Source organism: Fukomys damarensis, unplaced genomic scaffold (assembly GCF_012274545.1).
Source record: "Fukomys damarensis isolate Sample0158 unplaced genomic scaffold, DMR_v1.0_HiC HiC_scaffold_19, whole genome shotgun sequence".
Taxonomy (NCBI): Eukaryota; Metazoa; Chordata; class Mammalia; order Rodentia; family Bathyergidae; genus Fukomys; species Fukomys damarensis.
The window spans coordinates 34,434,826-34,456,745 of NW_022900931.1; the positions used below are offsets into that span (position 1 = coordinate 34,434,826).

General features: G+C 40.3%; 1 protein-coding gene across 2 annotated transcripts in view; it reads right to left on the reverse strand.

Annotated features, from left to right (window-relative positions):
* Window positions 1-19,255: 19,255 nt before the first annotated feature.
* The window catches only part of Mkx (mohawk homeobox), a 59,612-nt gene continuing 56,947 nt past the window's right edge, over window positions 19,256-21,920 (reverse strand). Inside the window, exons 5-6 of one of the 2 annotated variants that reach the window (XM_010614785.2) lie at window positions 21,152-21,185; window positions 19,256-21,045 (exon numbers count right to left, since the gene is read on the reverse strand). In XM_010614785.2, the coding sequence (XP_010613087.1) occupies window positions 20,859-21,045; window positions 21,152-21,185 (221 nt within the window). In that variant the 3' untranslated portion in view covers window positions 19,256-20,858. The remainder of the gene's footprint in view (window positions 21,046-21,151; window positions 21,186-21,920) is intronic. The other variant, XM_010614786.3, reaches the window with a different exon arrangement.

The window sequence follows — 21,920 nt, forward strand, 5'->3', positions numbered from 1 at the left end:
TCTGGAAATATCTCAATTTCTCCCTCATGTTTAGAGGACAGTTTTTCTAGGTATAATATTCTTTTTTTTTTTTTTTTTTTTGGTACTAGGGATAAAACTCAGGCCCTTGTGCTTACAAGGCAGACACCCAAACCACTGAGCTAAATCTCCAGCCCAGGTATAAAATTCTTAGTTGACAATATTTTCCTCTTACCACTTGAAATATACTTTTGTATAATGTTTAGCACTTCTAACACTTTGAAACATCACAAGTTTCTTATGAGAAATTCATTAATAATCTTGTTATAGATCCAAAATGTATGACAGGTCATTTTTTCTTTTATTTTAAAGATTCTGTATTATTCCTTTGACAATTCAGTTATATGTATCTGCAGTCTCTTTGAGTTTGTCACATCTGGAATTTGATGAGCTTATTGAATTTGCAGATTTATATCCAGTAGATTATATCTGGTCCCTGATCCTCTCCTCTCTGGCTCTTCCCCTGTCTCTGCTTTATGGCTGCAATGAGGTAAGTGGCATACCTTTGCCAAGCCCTTCTGCCAGGATGTACATGTTTTCAAGCCTGCTGACCATAGAATTCTCTGAAGCCATGAACTAAATAAACCATTTCCTCCTTTAAGTTGTGGGTGTCAAGCATTTGGTTCTGGAAACAGGAAAGCAGACTAATATAAGTGATAGACTAGAGCACTACATAGAATTCCTGGATCCACACAGAGAAAAGCACACATGCATTCCCTCAACTCTTAGAAACTGTAATTTATTCAATCCCTGTCACAATAATATGAGATATGTGCTACAGGTTGATTATCCTTTATGCAAACTTATTAGAAGAAATAGTTTGGATTTCAGATTTTATTAAATTTTAGAATCTGTGTGTGTGTGTGTGTGTGTGTGTGTGTGTGTATCCAGAATGGGGCTCAAATTTAAACACGAAATTCATTTATATCTCATATACCCCTTACATCCATAGCCTGAATTTTTATATAATGTTTTAATCATTTTATGCATATAAGAACTTCATGATGTGGAATTTTCCACCTGTGGCATCACGTCAGTGCTCACGAGTTTCAAATTTCAGAGTGTTTTGGATTTTGGATAAGAATACTCAATTTGTGTTGCTATCAACTGTTTGAAAGGAGTAGAAACCAAAGTACAAAAGAGGTTGAGTAACCTTCCTAAAGGTGCTCAGCAAGTACATGGCTGAGAGAGGTACATGTTCTTAAACACTGTCTGTCATATTTTGTTTCTACTTTTTTGCTGGTGAGAGCTGGGAAGTCTAGTGGCCCTGGGAATTTTCTCTCTTCTCCACTCTGCCACAGGGAACAAGCAAAGCATAGCCAGACAGACTGGAATATGCAGTTTGATGACCTGGAGTCATGTGGGGAGGTTTTAGAGAGAAAGTTGGACATAGTACGACCTCTCAAGTCACGTGTCTCCCCTTCACATTATCACAGTGTTGGTTCAGGGTTGCAGTTGAAAAATCTCCATCAATTTAGAATACTTTTGGGCTGGGGATTTAGCCCAGTGGTTCCAGCACCTGCCTTGCAAGCAGCTGAACCCAAGTTCGATCCCCAGTCCAAAAAAAAAAAAAAAAATTTAGAATACTTTCTCTGACCCACTTTTTGTGTAATAAATATTTGACTAGATAGATGATTTCAGATATCATTAAATGTCACAGAAGACTAAACATTTTTAGAAAACTCCTCACTCTCTTTGTAATGCAACAGCAAGCCTGGACCCATTTACATTTTAGTTGTTTCGCTTTGTACAGTGGCCTCGAGTCTGTATTCTACTGAGAAATGGAGCGCGCATGTTGGCATGTTTTCTCTGCTGGCTGTGCATTGCACAGTTTGGGTAAAGCTCACAGGTAACAGTTGGGCTAGGTCATTGTGCCTTTTACCCAATCTTCAAATCCTTTTCTTCTGCCAAGCCCTAGCTGTGGAGTCATCATGAGCAGTAGAAATACCACAGTGAGGCAGCCCTCCCTTTGGTGCTGGTTTTTGGTTGGTTCAGCCGTGGAAAGCGCTAGTAGGAGACGGGGAGACGGGTGTGGTGGGACGTTCCTCCCTCACTGCCGACCACTCTGCTAGGCTATGCTCTCCCATGACAAGATCTTCTGTCTTAAGTGTGTTCCTGCTCTGCCACGTCTGTACCCTAAGCCACCCGTATTCTCTTCCACTTGGCTGTTAGTCCCTTCATCGCGTCCTCTTCAGAAGCCCCTCTGAGGAGTCTCTTGTTTTCTGGGAGGTCCTCTAGCTGACTCAGTGGTTATCACTGACTGAAGTTTCCTAACTCATGAGCCAAGTTTCCTCGTGGCCGCAGGAGATGCTTAAACTGGCCCTGCACGGCCCTGTGACTTCCTGTCCCACTACCACTTCACATCTTTTTCAGTTCACTGGGCTTTTTCTCTGTGCATCTTCTTTTGGTTCCCAGAGCACACACTGAAAGGAGCATGTGTGGCACTTCTGCCTGTCTTTACCCTCCCATCAATTTTCATGTGATTGGTTCCTTCTGGGTTTATTGTATGCATTTCCTCAGAGAAATGCTGGAATCAAACACACCTGGCTGCTCCTCTAGTCCCTCGCACCATCGGTCCTGGCCCTTGACATTCGTCGCATCTTACACCTGCCCTCCTGCCCCATTTCTAGTGCTTCACACTGCTCCACACAAGCAGGAATTTTTTTTTTTTCTTATTTAATCTCTTTTTTTTTTCCCATGTTAGAAGTTCAGCCTGATGAAAACAAGAGGGATCTCAGGATTTGCTTTCTTATCTCCATCATCTCTAACATTACCTAGCATGTAGAAGTTACTCTTACTATTTTTTAAAGAAAGAACAGAATTCCAGTAGCAAGTCCATATTCACTTTATGATTACTTTCATTTTAGCACACATTTGTATAAAGCAGAGGCAGAGAATATTTTTCATAACCAATGGTGTGGGTAGCTCTCATTCCATTTTGCCTCTAGAACATGCCCAGAGAGCACTGTCCGGAGAGCCTGCTCACATCTGCAGGAGGCCCTGCGGCCCCACACAGAAGGAAAGCAGTGTTTCCGTCAGGGCTGCCTCAGGCAATGCTCTGTTGGAAGTTGGTTGGAAAGTATTTGTGGGAAATGTTTTCCTTAGTGTTCACAGCTGAATGGAAAGTTCTTACTTATAGGTGCACTGCAAAGCCTGCCGCACTCCTCAAGTGGGTTTCCTATGAAACAGCTCCAAGTGAGTTTCAGGCTCTCTGGAGACTTTCTGAGAGACAGAATTTCACAGTTCCTGACTTACCCACATTTTCTCAGGGAGACAGTCTTATTTGTCCTACCCAGTAGCTGTAGGTGGAGCTTCCTGAGAAACCAGCCATTTCCACAAAAGAGGCAGACTGTGAAGGCAGGCGGCTCTGCTGCCCTCACAGCAAGATTAAATCTGTGTTCTCATGCTAGGCGACCTGCTGACCTGGAAAACGTTGACTTTCGCTATGAGGCTTACTCTGCTTGCAATCATCAGCTTTTAAACCAAGCCAACACATTGGGAAGGATCTCCAACTAGAGTGCTTTCAATGCTTTTTATCACTTGTTTCACACATTGTAGAGTTTATATAGCAGTGTAAGTTGTTAGTTTGAACACCAGCCTGCGTCTCCAGCCTATACACGAATCTCCTGTGGAGACCCCCTCATGCACACACCCAGAGGCAGTACCTTGCCAGCTCTCCAGATACTCCTTAATCCACTCAAGTTGACACCTAACTTTAACCACCATGCTCAGCAAGTCCAGAAGGGAAATCAGATCTTCCCTCCCAATTCTGCTGACTGATTTCCTTTCAGTGTTTACTTCAATCCTCCTTTTATTCTTCTAGTCACCAGAGCCAGAAGGGTTTCAATATCACCCCTGTTACTTCTGTCCCAGCATCCCATACCCAGTTAGCCTCTGGAACTGTCCAGTGCTCTCTGTGACCTGGCCACTGTCCAGTCTGGGATGCCTTTGTCTCTGACCACTGCTGTCAGAACCTTTCAACTGGCTCCCAGTCTCCAAGCTGATTTCTGGAGAAAACATTCTACTTGGTGTAGCCAGAGTGATTTCTTGCTAACAAGCGGCTGTGATGCTGTGACTTATGTTCACTGGAGACTACTTTCTTGTAGGTTAGAGTCTGAAGGTATTGGCCTAAAGGGTCCCCAAGATGTAGTGTCACATCTCCCAGATCTTTCAAAATGCCCCACCACTGCTCCTCAGTCCTCCACTTTCTGCTGTATCATAAAGATAATCATTGCATTTGGCTTTCTTCTACTTTGAGACTTCTGGTCAGCCTCTGCTGGTCTCCTTTCCCTTCATTTCCTTTGTCCTGTATTAGCCTGATCTCTCTTGCTCTTTGCCTCAGGTCTTCCTTAGACATCCCCACATAGGAATCCCTTGCTGACCATATCCCTGTGCCTTTTGAGGTACCTCTCATGTCTATGCTGTTATGGTTTGATGCTATGATCCCCACATAGGAATCCCTTGCTGACCATATCCCTGTGCCTTTTGAGGTACCTCTCATGTCTATGCTGTTATGGTTTGAGTCTAGATGATCCCCAAAGCCTCATGCAGTCATAGGTGAGGCTTTTTCAGAGGTGGCTTAATCTAGAGTGTGTGATTAACTCATGGTGCAATGCTAGGATTAAGGGTGAATGATTACTAAATCAGCCCATTGATTGGTTTGGCACCTCCCTAATCCTGGTAGCCTGAATACAGTATAAGGGACAGAAAGAAGTTTGTCTGGTTTCTTGCTTGCTTTGCTGCCTTCTTCCCACCATGAACGGTTTCTCCTCTGGAAAGCCCCTCTGCCCTGCCACCCTGCCTTGGAGCCAGCAGATTATGCACTAAAATTTCTGCAAACTTGAACTATATAAAACCTTTCCTCCTTTAACTTTGGGTGTCTGATATTTTGTCTCATCAAGAGAAAAGTAACAAAGACAAGTTGTAAGCACCATGCTTGCCCTAGTATAATCCTGATAGGACTGCCTTGAATGATTTATCAGCACTCTATAAACAGACAAAACAATTAGAGTTGTGTGTGGAGATCCTTAAATTCTTTCCTCATCCCTCTTCTTCATGGATAATGCCAGCTCAGGATATAAGTCCCCTTCTTAGCAGTGTCCAAGAGGAATGTACTTTCAGCACAGATCTAGACCTGTATAGAACTCTGACTTCAAAAAGAATAGAGAAGAACCCAGTAAACAAGTGAGGATTATTATCTTTTGCTGCTCTGTTCTTGTCTTTCTTGCAACAAAGGCTCCTTGCACAGTGGAACTACCAGGGAAAGTCTGAAGGGAGGAGGAAGGAAGCAGTTGGAGGTTGTCTCTTGGCCTGGGAAGGATGCTCTGGTCATGGCCTGCTCTCCTCTCTGGCCCCAGCTCTCCAAGGGCAGCCTGTCACCTCTGCAGCACCAGCCTCTCTTCTGGGCTGCCCAGGCCTGGTCCCAGCTCTCCCAGGTGGCTTGGGCTCTGCTAGCACCCCCCCATCTCTCCAGTCTTGGGGTGGCTGCGTCAGCATCCCATTGTGTCTTCCCAACTCTTCCATCACCTCAGCACCCAGATCTCTGTACATAAAGTTTAAAATATCCATGTTCAAGAACTCTGACTCATACAGGGCCTAGGAAGAAATTCTGTGAAGTAAGAAAAAATTAATACTCAAAGGGCAACCCGAACACCCCTTTGTAAAAAGATTTACTGCAGAAAAGAGAAGCCAGAGAGGCACCTGCTATTTGGTGTCAGAATAAAACTTAAGAAAGTGTGGACTTTGTGAAATGGGATGGATACAAGTTACAGGGCTGAGTTTTTTTCTAAAAATACTAAATAAAATATAGAAGGAATGCAATGAATTATATCTCTTCAAATTGAGTTGGTCTTGCGGAAGGGCAGTGTAAGAAACTTTCCCAGAATGGGGAAAAAAAGGAAAAAATATTTCAAGGGGAGATAGTTTTGGAGGCTATTGTTGTAAACTCCATCATAAGTACAAGTTGGGAAAGCAACTGTACAACCAGAGGACCTCTGGTTAAAGAAGAAGCAGTTGACTTTAAACAAAGTGCAAATGTGTGTCCACCTGTTGGCAGGAATCTTGAAAACCACTTGTGATGCAGATTTACCTCTAAACTATTAAGATAAACATTTCCTGAATCTTCTCTTCGGGGATTTTATAGAGTAGGTCTGGGACAGAGCCTGCAAACCTATATTTTAAAAAATTTCTCAGTTCATTGTGACACAGCCACCAGGACCAGGGTTTTAGGAGCAAAGAGAAAGTGCTGTGCATGCTGGTGGCAAATCACCCCCACCCACGGGTTGTGAGGGGCATGGGAAGAAGACTGGAGAGATGCCCAGGATCCTCTCCCCCTCTGGCATTAGAATATTTTTAGTTTGCTCTTTATCTTTTCATTTTTCATTAGTGCATATTAATTTTATAAAATATTGGGTTTCAGTGTGATCTTTTCATCATGCCTGTAACACATTTTGATCATACCCAACCTGATTGTCCTTTACACGGTGCCCGCATTCTCTTCCCCTTATCTAACAATAACGTCCTTTCTTTCTCTCTCTTTCTCTTTCTTTCTCTCCCTTTTCTTTCTTCTCTCTCTTTCTTTCTATCTCTCTCTCAGTCTCTCTATGCCTTCCTTTCTCACTCTTTTCTTTCTCTCTCTCTCTCTCTCTCTCTCTCTCTGATCCTCACATACCCCTTCTACTTCCATGACTTGCTCCTCTGTCCCATCTCTCCTCCAAGATCCCACATATTAGAGGAAACGTGTAACACTTCTCTTTATAAATCTGGCTCACTCTGCTTAACATCACACCCTGACTGAGAAAAGCAGAACTTCCTGTCACATCTGTCTAGGTGTGAGATCTTGGTTTCCATTACCTTTCTGTGGCTTGAACATCTCTTTCAAAGTTATCCCAGAATTCACAGCAGCACCTTTCCGGGGAGACTCTGCCTACCAACCAAGGGGGATGTAGTCCAACCCCTACAGATTCAACATTAAAATTATATTGAAATTGAACACAAACTTGCTGGTCTTGATGCTACAGAATGTTCAAATAGGACTTTCAATAAAGAAGTTTCATGCCTACGCTGTTGGCATTGCTTTTTTTTTGTTTGTTGTTTGTTTTTAGTACTGGAAGCTTTGACTGTGACAGATTACTCCTTAGGTACATAAAGAGGAGAAGGAGAGAAAAGAAGAAGAGAGAAGAGAGGGAGAGAGGCAAAGTTTGAAAGGGGAGTAAGAAAATAAAGCAAAGTTGTGGGGTGCACAGAAATCATGAGCTTTCATAGGATATTTTGGGGGACAGCCATGGCAGAAAATGTGATTCCAGATCTGTGAGTGCTGCTACACTCTAACAGTGCCATGCAGGAAACAGTAAGGGCCGTTTGGGTTTCATGTGATCAGGAGCCTTCCCTCTGGATGAGATGCTAAGTCCACTGGCTCCTTTCTGAAGAGGCTTAATGAGCCAGCTCAGAGCTGAGGGTATTTCTCCATTGGTCAATGACGAAAGTATGGAAAATTCCAGACGGTGGATAAACAACCTTTCCATGCATTTGGCTTTGGAGTACATGATATACGGCGACCCCTGGGGTTCTGTACCAGATTTCCTTCCTAATTATGTTTTCTTTAGGCCAACAAGGCAGCTCCTCACGCCCCACACAACCTCCACCCAACCCACAGGACCAAGTAGCTCTGCTGCTGGTTCTTGCCAGCTTCACCTGCTCTTGTGAAGCCTCCTCTGATGATTCTCCACAGATTTAAGCAGATACCATGCAGGCAATGACATTCGACCTCTGCCATGTTCCAGTCCCCAATTCTGGAACCTGGAATTATCTGGAGTGGCTAGACAAGGTCTCTACCCTTATGAGAATACATTAGCATGTCAGATCTCTGCTGCCGGACTTGTTTAACAAGCGCTATTTCCCAAGAAACTGGAAAACAGACATTAGCAGAACCAGCCTCGGTTCTAAGAGGGAGACACCAGGCTAGAAAACTCTGTTAAGTTACTGAAAAGCAATTCCCTGAAAATCAGTTTGCCTAATGTCTAATTTCCTGGATTCATGAGTAATTCCTCTAAAGTTTCCACCCCTGTCCTGTAGCTGTCATTTAGCACAAAAAAGAAAAACGAAAAAAACAAAACAAAACAAAAACGGAGTAGCCTTTTCTACTCAGGCCTCTGCCATTTACATTTCCAGCAGTCCTTGTTACCTGTTATATAGTATTTTAGGAAAAGGAATGCCTCCCCTTAAAGGCCTCTTAGAACTCTTCATTTCCGTGACTTGTGCCCTGAGGTAGTTCCTGACAGCCCAGCACTCACCCCATTCTTAGACCTGTCCCTTCCTCTTGCTTGACTGCACCCAGTCCTGCCTCCTGCTTCGGAGGATTTAGGGCTGGGCCAGAGTTCACCAGCCCTCATGGTGATTTAGCGAATGGTGGCTTGGTTGCAGCCATTTGGCCTTCTTCCTGTGCCCCTCCATGGCCGTGGTCATTTGGTAAACTGCCCACCCCACCAGGTGTGTTCTGTCTCTCAGCCAGGACCGCACAGGGCAGGCAGCATGGTCTCTGCCCAGAGTCTGGCGAGGCTTTGCTGACCTCTGCAAGTGTTGGCCAGATTTGTTCCACCCAACTTTTGTGTCAAAAATGAGTCAGGCAGAGGCTCTGAGGACAGTGATGGCCGAGTGGGAGGAGCTTGGGGTCAGACTTCTCAGAGGACAAGAGAGGGAGGAAGGACCAGTGCAGGTGTGAGCACAGTGGAGAGAGCTCCCAATGCTGAGGAGTGCATGTGTGCAGAGGCCTATAGGGGCACATTTTCCTGGTATCCTCAGAAGGAGTGCGGAGGCAGGAAAAGGCCTGAGGTCACTTTTAAAGGCAGTATCTTTTTAAAAAAACTATTTTGCACATATAAATTCAGTAGCAATCACAATATTGTCCAACCATCACCACTACCCAGGCCCAAAACTTTCATAATCCCCAAAGGAAACTCAGTTACCACTAAGTAATAACTCCACGTTCCCCTCTTCCCAAGCCCTAGTGATAATGAATCCACTTTCAGTCTTTATGAATCTGCCTATGCTAGATACTTCATCAAAGCTGGACTGGGAAATGCTTGTCCTTTTTTCTTTGGCTTATGTCACAGCACAATGTCTTCAAGGTTCATTCATGGTGTAGCATGTATCAGAATCGATTCCTTTTTATGCTTGAATAATCTTCATCATCCTATTTTTAACTGTTAGATCTTCCCAACTTTAAATATTTTTGCAAAAGCCCAGAGTACTTGAGCAGATGCATGAAGCCATGACTGTAATTGCCTTTGTCTTCAGGACAAAGATATCTCAGCCTCTCAGGCTAGGATAGCACAGTTGCTGCCTTGAAGGGTTTATTTTTTGTTTACAAGAAGGGCTCTGCCCTCATGGGAATTAACGTCACTTGACCTTTTCAGTTTGGGCAAACTTGGAAAAATGACCCAGGAGAGAGTTAACTGGGCGGAGAAAGATAGCACACTATCCATTTAAATATTTGCTTGTACCTTAAAGGAAAAGAAATTACCCCAATTTGTGGTTATTTACAGCACTGTAAATCAAGCAAATGCCATGAAGTGCCAATAAAAATTTTTAAAAATCAGCCTTAAATAGCTAAACTCTCAACAGCAGCTCATAAACTGAGCCTTGGCAGTTGTTAGGTAGCTATGGTTAAGTTGACGGTCCTTCAGGGAGTTAAGATATCCAAAAAGCAGAGGTAGTTACAGCCATAGTGATAAGTGGTTGGGCTTGTTGGTTGAAGAGATTTTATAGCGTACATTTAAGTGAACAGGAAATAGAGGTTATCACTTCTTCATAGCTGCTCCATTCATTACTGACCGTGGGGGGGGTCTCGACACACTAGGAAAGTCACGACTGAAGCTATGTGAAGGAGAAAATCACGTCTAGGGAGGATGATATTGGCAGGCTAAATAAATACGGTGCTAGAGATTTATACAAATCTAGCAGAGACACAAAAACAAAACTAAAGCAACTGAGAGCACTATTAGACAACGGATTCTTAAGACCACAGTAGAGAAAGATAATAATTTCCCCCAAGACTACTGGTAGAAGATGGTAGCGCAAAGTTATACTCTACTCCACTCCCTGTGTTAAAGCCCCCCACAGAACCAAGAAGAAGAAAACTGGCAAAGGACCATCTGCCATGAAGCTTGGTTTGGATCCAACCACAGAAAATGAAGAACACCCATCATATGCAGTGAAATTTTGACCAACCTGAGGGACACTTGTGAGAGTTAATACTCAACCCTCTCCACCTCCAGAAGGGCATGGATTGCTCAAACAGTTAAGCAAAACAAAATCCTAAAATATCCAATTAATAATCCCTTATGTACAGAGACAAGGACGTGAGTCATGAGTGGACCACAGGAAAAGAAATAAATTCCAATGGGCTCTCGGTTCCAAAACATAAAGCTAAAAGGGAAGCAGGGCTGAAAGACTTCTTTTCTCCTACTAGAAAGGTAGTACCAGTGACATAGGCGCAAAAAATGTGAGAGAACAGTAATCTGGTTTACAACTGCTAACCTGATCGGCCAAACAAAGAAATGATCTGAGAGTGGTCATATCCCACATTTCACTTCACTTTGATTCCAGCCCGGGACACCTGCCCAGCCAGAGAGGGGAGTCCTACCCTCGGGCAGACGACAGGCAGACTTGGTAAGAAATAGGAGCATGGGCAGCTCTCACATGCTGCCTGTTCTGCAGCTGCCAGGGGTGCTGTGTTCTCTCCACCCTAACAAATATTCTAGAGCAAAGAGTAACAGTACAAATAAAAGACAGAAAGTAAACCCTGAACATTAGTCTCCAACAGAAGAAAACATAACCAGTGGAGAGCAATTAAGAACTTGCATGCAAAGCAATAATCCAAGGTATGAGAAGATTTCTGACAAATATGACTTCAATCTCAAAGAAGTTAAGGAGGAAAAAGAATTAGGAAAACAGGCTCAAAGAGGCAATAAATGATGAACTAGAATAGAGGAGAAAATAACAAAAGTGAGCCTCCCAAAGAAGAAAGAAATAGAAGGCAAGTGAAAAAGCAAAACTAAACTCAAAGGTGTGACTACAACATAAAGAAAACCTGACTGCTAAAAGCAGGGATTTCACTAGATTCTACTTTTTAATTCACATTACTGAATGCAAAGCTTAACAAAGTGCCTGGCACATATAGGTGAACAGTAAATAACAGGTGAGTAACTTAAGATGGAAAACTGATCATTTTGAGGAACAAAACAGAAAAAAGAAACTTAGAAAATAATTTAGAGATACGATTTTTTTAACTGAAACTCATTTCAATAAGTAGATCCAGAAGATACAGAATGGTCCCCCTCAAAAAAACAGTCACACCTGCATAAGTTATTAAACTTTTAGTATAAATAAAAAGTTGTACAAGGGATGATTAAAATACACAGTGAATTAAATTTTTAAAATTATAGTAAGGATACTGTATTTAAAAATATAGTGAGTGGCTCCTGCCAAGTACCATCAGTGGAAAACCAGGTTCATAAAAATGTTACAGTGTGTCCTCACCTACGTTATTCACTGGATCTGGCACTGACTGCTGGATCCTCCTCAAAGTCAAAATGACCATGAGAGGTGAACATTTTAGATAAATTCAGGACACTGAGGCAGCCAGAATAGCACAAAGACACTCCTAAAAGAGGATTTCCAGAGCTGCTTCAGAACATGGCAAGAATGAGGAGACAAGTGTATTCAAAGCAAGGAGGAACTTTTTTTTTTTTTTTGGTACCGGGGATTGAACTTGGGTCTTTGCATTTGCAAGGCAGGCCACCGAACTGCTGAGCTAAATCCCCGGCCCAAGGAGGAACATTTTGAGGGTCATTTACTGTAATTTTAGAAAATTTAAACTGTATTCATGCTCATAATCTCATATGTTCTTTCAGGTATTAAAAAGAAAAGAGAAGCAAACCCAGCAGATAACACATCAGAGAGGACTCTAAGAGCTCTAAGGGCAAAAGAGCTGAGACCTGGGCATCTCACTAGGTCATTAGGAACCTGTGTCCAGCCTAGAACCTGGACTGCTAGTGGAGAACCCCAGGAAGAATATCTATCTCTAGTGCTTAGAGAAAGCCTGGCTTGTGAGCACACGTCTCTGAAAAGAAGGCAGCACTGGACAGTGTGAATCCTATCCCTCAAAATCAGTTGGAGAGCTGAGCAACTGGCCATGTTCTTCCTTCTTTTGGGGTTATACAGCCTGGAGAGCAGAAGAGAGAGCTCCTGGTGCCTTATCAGGAAGTCACAGCTTCTCTGCTGCTTTATTTTCTGATTACAAGGGATGGAGATGTCTACTCCACCCCCCACCCACAGGATTTTCACTGCTTCAGATGAATCTGGGCTTCAAGAAATTGAAAGAAATCTTGAGCATGCATTGAAAAATTGCAATTGAGCAGCCAGAGAGGGAAATAACAAACACAATCACTGCACTTCCCACTGAAACAGAACTGTTGGAGGAAAATTATTGTAACTTGACAATAAACAAACTACTAAACAAATGCACTTAAGGAAATTCAACAGTAGCATTATACAAGATATTTTTCTGGGGGAACTTAAACTCTAGATGAGTTCAGAGACAGACTAAGGCTACTGCCACTGTTAAACATTACTACCTGGAGGAGGTAGAGAATGCAGACAGCAATTTGAGTTCTTCTTTGTCATCCTGAGCTGCACCAAGGACAAACTGTCACACACACACACATACACACACACACACACACACACACACACACACACATACATCTGACAAAGGCCTCATATAGGGAATCTATTTAAGAAAATGTTGAGATCAACAAGAAAAAAAAAACAGATGATTCAATACAAAAATGGACAAAAACTTGAACCAGCACTGCCACTGTATCCCAATAGTGTAGATTAAAACTACAACTTAAGTACTAATTCATTATTTATATTAAGGAATGCCAATATATTTAATAAAAATTATTTAATTTTAGTACTAAAAACAAAAATTCAAACCACAAAGGACCTATGCAAAACTACTATAATGGCTAAACTATTAAAAACTGAAAATACCCAAACTGGCAAATCTGTAGAACCTCTCATATTGTCCTTGTGGAATGTAAGCTGTTGCTACTACTGTGGAAAACTGTCTGACAATATCCACTAAACTAGAACTTGATATAAAACTCAGACTCCTCCCTAGCAGAAATGCAAACATAAATTTACCAAAACAAATATACAAGAATGTTTATCATAGTCCCCAAAACATAAAACAATCCACATGTCCATCAGTCATAGGACATATAATTTGTGATATGTTCAGAAAATTATGCAATAATACTTAGTCATAAAAAGAATGAACAGCTGCTATATACCACAAGATGGATCTCATAAACACAGTATTGAACAAAAGAAGACAGAAATACAGATGCAATGCCATGATTATATTTACTGAAATTTCAAAAATAGGCATAGGTCAGAAAAACAGTTACTTTTCAGGGCACTGGAATAGTTACAATGTTCTTGATCTGGATTCTGGTTACACATTATATTCTCTTTTAAAAATTTTATTGAATTTCTATACTTACAGTTTGTGAATTTTTTGGATATAATTTAATAAAAATGTTTAGAAAAACAGCATTTATTTATAATAAAATCTCATAGTAAATATGCAAAGAAAAATATCTTAAAATTCAACAAAGTAAGTCTCAAGCCAATAGGCATCATCACAGAAATATTTATACAGTGGAACAGATCCCATTAATGTCAGGAAATATACAAGAGGGCTTCCTGTCATCTCATAAGGCAAAAGAAAGAGAGCGTATAAAAACCAGAAAGACACTGGTGAATTTTCTCTACTTGGAAATAATATGACTGTATACCTTGAAACCCAAGGGAAACATCTAGAAAATTAATTTTAAAAAATAGAATCTGTCCTAGGGTTCTCTAGGGAAACAGAATCAATATAAAAGATAGGTGTCATTGTTCAAGGCCCTTATTATGAAGGCTTACAGGATCAGAAGCATGGGAATCCTATCAGCCATCTGCAGAATCAGAGATGGAAGAAGCCAACATGAACACCTGCACAATGGACAGCTGGAGAATCCAGTAGTGATCTAAGCTTGAAGATGTGTAAGCTCATTGTAGTCAACAGTGCAAGTCTGTGTTGGAAGGCTGAAGAGCCTGTACCGGAAGGCTGGACACAGCAGACCCACGTCCAAAGGCAATGACAAAGACCAGAGCTCTTCTGAAGAAAGGGGAAAGACTTCCTTCTTCATTCCCTTTTCATTTTGCCCAGCTACAAGCCTATTGGTTGGTGCCACTCATATCCAGGGTGGGTCTCTCCCCCTTATTTCAGGGCCTATGTGTCAGTCACCCACAGACCCAACCCTTTACTAATCAGCTAGGTGGTTCTTACTCAAGTCAAGTTGACACATCATAACTGACTCACAGAGTCTTAGTGAAGTGGCTGGCTAAAAAAGTAAAATTAAGAAAATAATAATTTGTTCGTAAGCAAATGAGATTCAGTGGATTATCTAGTAAACAGTTTTAACACAACTAACTAGGTTTTCTTTTTTGAAGCGGTGGCAAGGGGGCCTATTTGGGGTGGGGGAACCAGGTACCTAGCTTACTTTTCATGCTAAATAAATTGTCAATGTATATGAGACTTAAATAGATGAAAGCAAACTAAAATTGGCAGAAAAAATGAATGAATCCTTTTCTAATCTTGGCATCAACTACCTATCAGGTACTATTAAGTGCTGTCAGTAAGACAACTAATTCCTCACAATAATGGAATTACTATGATGTATATTTGAGGCACAGAGAGGTGAAGTGTCTTGTCTGAGATTGTAAAGCCAGTAAGGAGAAGACAAATGATTTGGCCCTCAGCAGGGTGTGCTCTGAACTTCAGTGCTGCTCTGCTTATCTGGTGACTGAATACATGCTGTACCCCCCTGCACATCCTGTGCATATTCACAGATGATGCTGAAGACTCTGATTTTAAAATATTATCAATAAAGTTAAAAGTAGACTGCGCTGGGAATGAAACAGTCACAACATATAGACAAGGTACTGAATTTTAAAATATGACATAGAATTTATATTGAATTATTTATAACTGAATGATTAGAAGTAAAAAAGGAAAAGACATAAACAACCAGGATGCTGGAAAGAAACACCAAGAAGCTTATGCTGTACTGTTCCTCTTTAAAATGCAAATAAGAACAATAACTATACCTACTGCACTGCCAAATCTTGAAAATTTTAATAATTCTTAACTTTTGACCACAATAAAAAAAACCAGAGACACCTTACGGCCAAAAGTATAAACTGATAGAGTTTTTAAATGGTGATTTAGTGACAACCATCAGAAAGTTCAATGCATCTATCATTTGACACACTAATTCCCCTTCTGAGTATCAATTTCACAGATGTGTAAGTGGCAGAAGAAATGTGGGCACAAGAATATTCACACAACTGGTGTCGATAACCATGCTACTCAGTATAAACCACTCTAACTTCAAGGGCACTATGGGTTCAACTGATTTTTTTTCATAGAAAGCTTTTCTTGATGAAGAAAGCAGTATACTGAGTTATATCCTTGTGCAAACTCTACCTCAATGTGAAACAGAATTTTGAGTAGTGTTAGTTTACAGTAACTACTGTAACACTGAAATATGCCCAAAGTTCATCAATGAGTATTTGCTAAATATATTGATCCAAAAATAAAATCTTATGCATTCATTTAAAATAAAATCTACACACTCTGATAAAAATATACCCATGATACAATGGAAAATTGTTGTAGAGCAGTTACAAATATAGTAATAAGTACAAGATAAGAAAGTACAAGTTAAATTTTGTGCACAGAACAGACACTGTTGACCATGGCCATCTTTTGGAATATTGGATTGTGATCATGGAGACATGGGCCTTTGATACTATTTAAATTCTTTCACAACTAACTTAAGTTACAGCTTTAATTTTGTAAAACGCTAAAGTTTAAATTTTTGTTTAGAAGTGAAGAACACCGGTCACCCTATCTCTTATCATATATTAAAAAAAAGCAATGCAACAATGGATAAAAGACTTGAAATGTAAAGCCCCAAGCTATGAAACTATAGAAGAAAACAGGGGACACAGTTCATGAGTTCTGGGGAAGGATTTTTTGGGTGGGACTTCAAAAACATGGGCATCAGCAGCAAAAATTCACAAATGGAACATCTCCACACTAAAAAAAGCATCTGCACAACAAGCAATCAACAGAATGAAGAGACAATATGAAGGATGGGAGAAAATATTTGCAAACTCTATATCCGATCACCAGAGTGTACAAGGAACTCAATCCCATAGCAGAAAAGAATTGGATAAAAATGGGGAGAAGACCTGAAGAGACAATTCTCAAAAGAAGACATATGGGGGCCAGGGATTTAGCTCAGTGGTTTTGCTGCCTGCCTCACAAGCGCAAGGTCCTCAGTTCAATCCCTAGTACCAAAAAAAAAAAAAACAAACAAACAAAAAAACCAGACATATGAATAGTCAACAGATATATAAACAATGTTCAGCATCACTAATCGTTAGAGAAATACCACAGCGGCATATCACCTGACTCAGTAAAACAAAGGAGAGCAAATGCTGCTCTCTTACTTTATATTTTTTGGTACCAAGGATCAAACTTGGGACCTTGTGCTTGTGAGGCCAGTGCCAGAACCACTAAACTAAATCCCCAACCTCAGAGCAAATGCTGTTGAGGATATGGAGAGAAGGGAATCCTTTTACACTGGGCAGGAATGCAAATTAGTATAGCCATCATGGAAAACAGTATGACTGTTTCTTAATAAACTAAATCTAGAATTACCATATGACTCCGCAGTCACACTACAAGGTGTCTACCTGCAACAGATGAAATCAGTATGGTGAAGAGACATCTGTACGCACATGTTTATTGGCTTATTGTACTCAGAATAACCAAGAAATGGAAACAACTGACATGTCCATTAACACATTAATGACTACTACTCAGCCTTTAAAAAGAAGGAAATTCTGACAACATGGGCGAAGTTGGAGAACATTGTGTTAAGTGAAGTAAACCAGGCACAAAAGATAAAAGCACATGTTCTCACTTATGTGTGGAATCAGAAACAATGCACAGAAGGGAGGAGAATGGTGGTTACTGAGGCTTGAGGCAGGCAGGAAGAGGGACACAATGGTCAAAGGTAAAATTAGGCAGAAGGAATGAGCTCTAGAATCCTGCTATCATTGTAGTAAATAATTCTGTGTTGTATGCTTCGCAATAGCAGGTTTTTAATATTTTCCCACAAAGAAGTGATGTTTGAGGCAGCGGACATGCTCGTTACCTGACTTGAGTTTTCTGTAATTTCCCACAATGTAAATATTTAGAAACATACACCTCATAACTTTTGTATAATTATTATATGGCAATAAAAATAAAAGGAAACCCTAGTAAATGAATGCTGATCAGATCAAACCCATTGCCGGAAAAATCTATAGAAACTGACTTGGGGATAAAATTTATTTTTGCAGATGAATGGACACAGTCTCTACCTGGGTGGGTCCATCTGTGTGAAAATGTAAGAACAGGTTAGATGGGTTTTCCAAATTCAAAAATCTTTGATTTTCACCTTAAAAAAAAAAAAAAGCTTACTGTCATCAATGCATACACCTTCCTAACTAAATTTTAGTCTACCTCTTAGAGGGGTCTCCTTGCTAGGAAGTGGTGACGCTGAGATTCTGTCCCTGCAGCATGGCAATGGATCGTCTAATAACTGTTATGAAGAAGTCCTGGACCAGGAAACTCCGAGCGCTCAGAAGGATTCAGTTATTGTAAACTGTGGCATGTACAGGACAACATGAAGGGGTCCTGAATGTTGCATGGAAACCACAATTTTACTGCCAAAAAATATGCATATTATGCTTTTGAGGGCGATGTGGAACACATTCATTATTGTAACCATCTGTGGAGTTCCATGCAGTTTCCAAAGCACTTTCACATCTGCTGTCACAAGAATCCTCATATCAGATCTTTGGAATAGGTGGCTTTCATAGATCCAATTTTATCAATAAAAGCACCGGGCATTGAAGGCCTATGCTCATTCCCCGAAGTCACTAAGGAGTGACCCAAGTCCGGATGTGCCGGCCGGTGACCTCACCGACACCCGCACTGCCTTCCAAGGTGTGACTGACCTGTGTCAGCCCTGACAGAAGAGCCTTGTCACCTCGCTCTTTCCTTCCATGTTTATTTGCATGATGTTATGAGCTGGATGAGTGTAAAAACAGGCTGTCGCTTTTTAAAACTTAGGCATTTTAATAGGCAGCATTAATCTCTTTTACTTGAGTTTTTAAAGGCAACTTGGTGGTCTAACGTGATGAAATTCAAACCAAACACAAATGCAGCTCACCACATTCTCTTCCAACTGAGGGATGACTGCTGTGTGTAGTTCCACTTGCTCCTCTTGGTCAGCTCTCAAAGGAAAACAAATGCATATGATCATTGAGGTCTAGAAATTAATTTTTATTTTAGATCTGTCAAGAAATCCTGGCAGTTACTCGTTTTGTTAAAATGATTATAATACAGCAAAATAAAGGAGAGGTAATTCTATTTTTCTACAATATAAATGGTGAGTGAGACTCTCAGCTGCTGCCTCATCACTGTTCAAGGTTCTTTCAAAGGACTGGGGGACTTTACTTTCCAGAAAATATTAAAGCAGCAAAGGAAAATAATAAATTAAAAGTAATTGCAATTGGAGATATTGCCAAGGATGTGCTAATTATAAAGTCTTCTCCGTGTGTTTCCAGGACAGACTCCAAGTTTTGGTGCTTTAAAGAAATCATCTGAATAGCTGACCCCTAATGGCTTGTCAGCTATGTTTATACATAGAACAAGTTTGCTGATTTTTTTTTAATGGCAAAAATCAATCATGCCTAATTCAAATAAAGTACAACCAGCATTCATTTATCTAAGTGAAATATGTAAAAAACAAAAACACTTTTATTAAAATATTTAATACCATAATAACTTATAATAGTATGAAAAAAGAGTGAAGTACTTGTCCTTTGTTTTCACTGGCATGCTCACATTTTGGCAAAATTGTCTTCTAAGGATTCCAAAGTTTTCCTCTTGGATCTATACTAAAGTTGTAAACCAAAAGAACGCATACTTCCTCTGATCATACAGTCATAACTTATATATCTTGCTTTGCACTTACTGTTTCTGCAAAATGCAAATTAGAAAACAAAGTAAAAATATACACAAAATATTTTCATATCAAATTATCTTCATTACACTAAATAATCCCAATTCCCAAATGCTATGTTACATGAAAAAGTGTTCCACAATTTATATCGAGATTGATACAGTCCATATTTTAACCAGAGCAGCCTTTGGTTTTAAAAGCATTTTGCAAAACAAAGAAAAATGTCACCATATGGCTGTACTATTGGCTCTTATTCACACTCACAAAAAATGCTTTCCAGTTTTAAAAAATTACAAAATAGATTACATACCCAGAAAAAGAAAAATCCCACCATAAAAGAGTCCAGTACCTCTTTCCTTCTCTGATGTACATACATTCTGTTATATTTGGCATCTCCACTGTTTAAAGAAAGATTCAAGTCTTTCCAAGATGATTAGAAATTACTGTTTGACTGAAAAAGATAGTTTTCTCTTGATATTGATTATTCTCATTCAATGATAGTCTAATTTAGAAACAAAATGTTCTTTCTTTTAATGCTTGATTTAATTTAATTTTTACTTAACTATCCTCCTTGGCCAAATCCAGAGACTGCTCAGTGTTTTGTTTGCCATATGTTTTAAATCTGAAAGTCAATTTTATGTGTACATGTGTATAGTCACAGAGATACATTTCCTTCATTGTCTTGTTCTCATTGAAATACAAATTGTCCATCAGCAATTGTAATTTTGAAATGAACCAAATAAAAAGCTTTTAGTCATTCCATATGAAAAAGTTTCCATCATAAAAAATCCCCACTAAACTCTAATACAAACAGGATTATGTTTTAAAACTAAACTATAGGTTTGGTTTTCTACAGGAGAATGTTCAGTTATTTATGCAATAAAGTATTTTTAAATCATCAGGGGAACGTCAGGAAAAGAAAATCCAAATAAATTCTAAAGGGCATTGTGGTGATTCCAGCAGCGCTTGAAAAAAAAAAGGGGGTTTCTGATCACTATGTATTCTTTGCAATTTCCAATTAATCTGTAGGAATCACTTCTTAACTGTGTGCCTTTTGTGGATTGCTGCACGTTTCATTTTTGGGAGATGGTAACATCAGATATGCAGGCAAAATACATGTGTGAAATTCTGTCAGTACTCTGAAAAGCACACTGAACAGTTTTCAGTAAAGTAATTTTTTAAAAAAGGGACATGGCTTCATCTGCACTGGTCAGATACCCACGTTTTAACATGTGAATTACCCAGTATATTTCAAGGGCACTCAGCAACTCTGGTTTCCGTCCTGAAATGGTTAGGTCGGTCTGGGTGAGGTACACAGACTAAGAAGCACAGCGGGTTGGCGTTTTGTTTTGAGGCACAGCTGTCCCACTATGCCCGCGTTGGAGCTGGTTTTCCAGAAGCAAGGCACTTACTGTAATGGGGATGCAGACGTTTTATGCATAGGTTGAGTAACATAAAATAAGTTAATATTTTTGAATAAAATGAGGTTTTTTTATAATTTATATGTCTTTTGTAGAAGTGACTAAATGATATATTTAGGATACTGAAAAATACGAGGAGGCTTGGGCGGGAGTCCTGTGCACTCCCTGAGGAGCGCTGCGAACACACAGGGCTGCGGAGGGGCACCCTTCAGACGCACTCTCAGAACGGCCGCGCCAGGGGCACCTTGACGGTCTTCACTTCCGCTATGTGGGAGGACTTCTGGATGATGCAGCTCGTGGTTCCCTGCAGCTTGTCCTGTCCCTGGGCAAGGTTTGTTAAGGCCATGGCCGCATTGATCTCCTTCCAGTACGTGTCATCCTTGCTCGGTCCCTTTCTGTGAGCTGCGCTGGATGGAAGCAAAACAGAAAGAAAAAACAATCAAACGCCCTGCAGGTTGCGCTAGCAAAGGGGCATCGCGCACTGCACTGGGCAGATGAAAACTTTTTGCTCACCTGTGGCCCTTACTGGATCCATTTTCCAGAGCATCTGCAAAGAGAAGCAAAAATTCAATTACTCTGCTCTTTTTCTTTCTTTCTTAATCTCAGATGTTTCGTCATTTAATAACAGGAAGGAAAATTCATCCGGAAACACGTTTGAAATTTAATTACCTTCTCTCAAAGATAAGTCATTTTTTATTAAAATGCAAAAAAAAAAAAAAAAGAACAAACACCTTGATTTTGTCTTAGATTCCGCATATGCAAGAGATCATGATATTTGGCTTTCGGAGGCAGGTGTAACATGCCAGTTTCATCCATTTCCCTACAAATGAGATGATTTCATTCTTCTTAATGGCTGAATAGTATTCCATTATGTGTATACATTTCTTTGCATGTGTTTGTGTTTCTGAGGATTGAATCCAGGGCCTTGGCACTGACTATATCCCAAGCCTTTTTTTTTTTTAAATTTTAAATTCTGAGGTATGTCTCACTAAGTCACTAAATTGTCCAGGAAGGGCTTGAAGTTGAGATCCTCCTGCCCCAGCTTCCCAGAGTACTGGGATTACAGATGTGTGTCTCCATGCCAGGCTTATACCACACTTTCTCCATGATCAAAGTATGTTACAGGCATGCATAAATACACCAAAATAAAACCCACTATTCTATGTAACTAATATGCATTGAAATAAATAAATAAAAAGAGAGTGAGAGCAGGCAAGAAACAAAATCTACAAAAACCTGAGGTTGAGTTACTGTGAGAAAATGGGCCCTGCCTTTGGGAGGC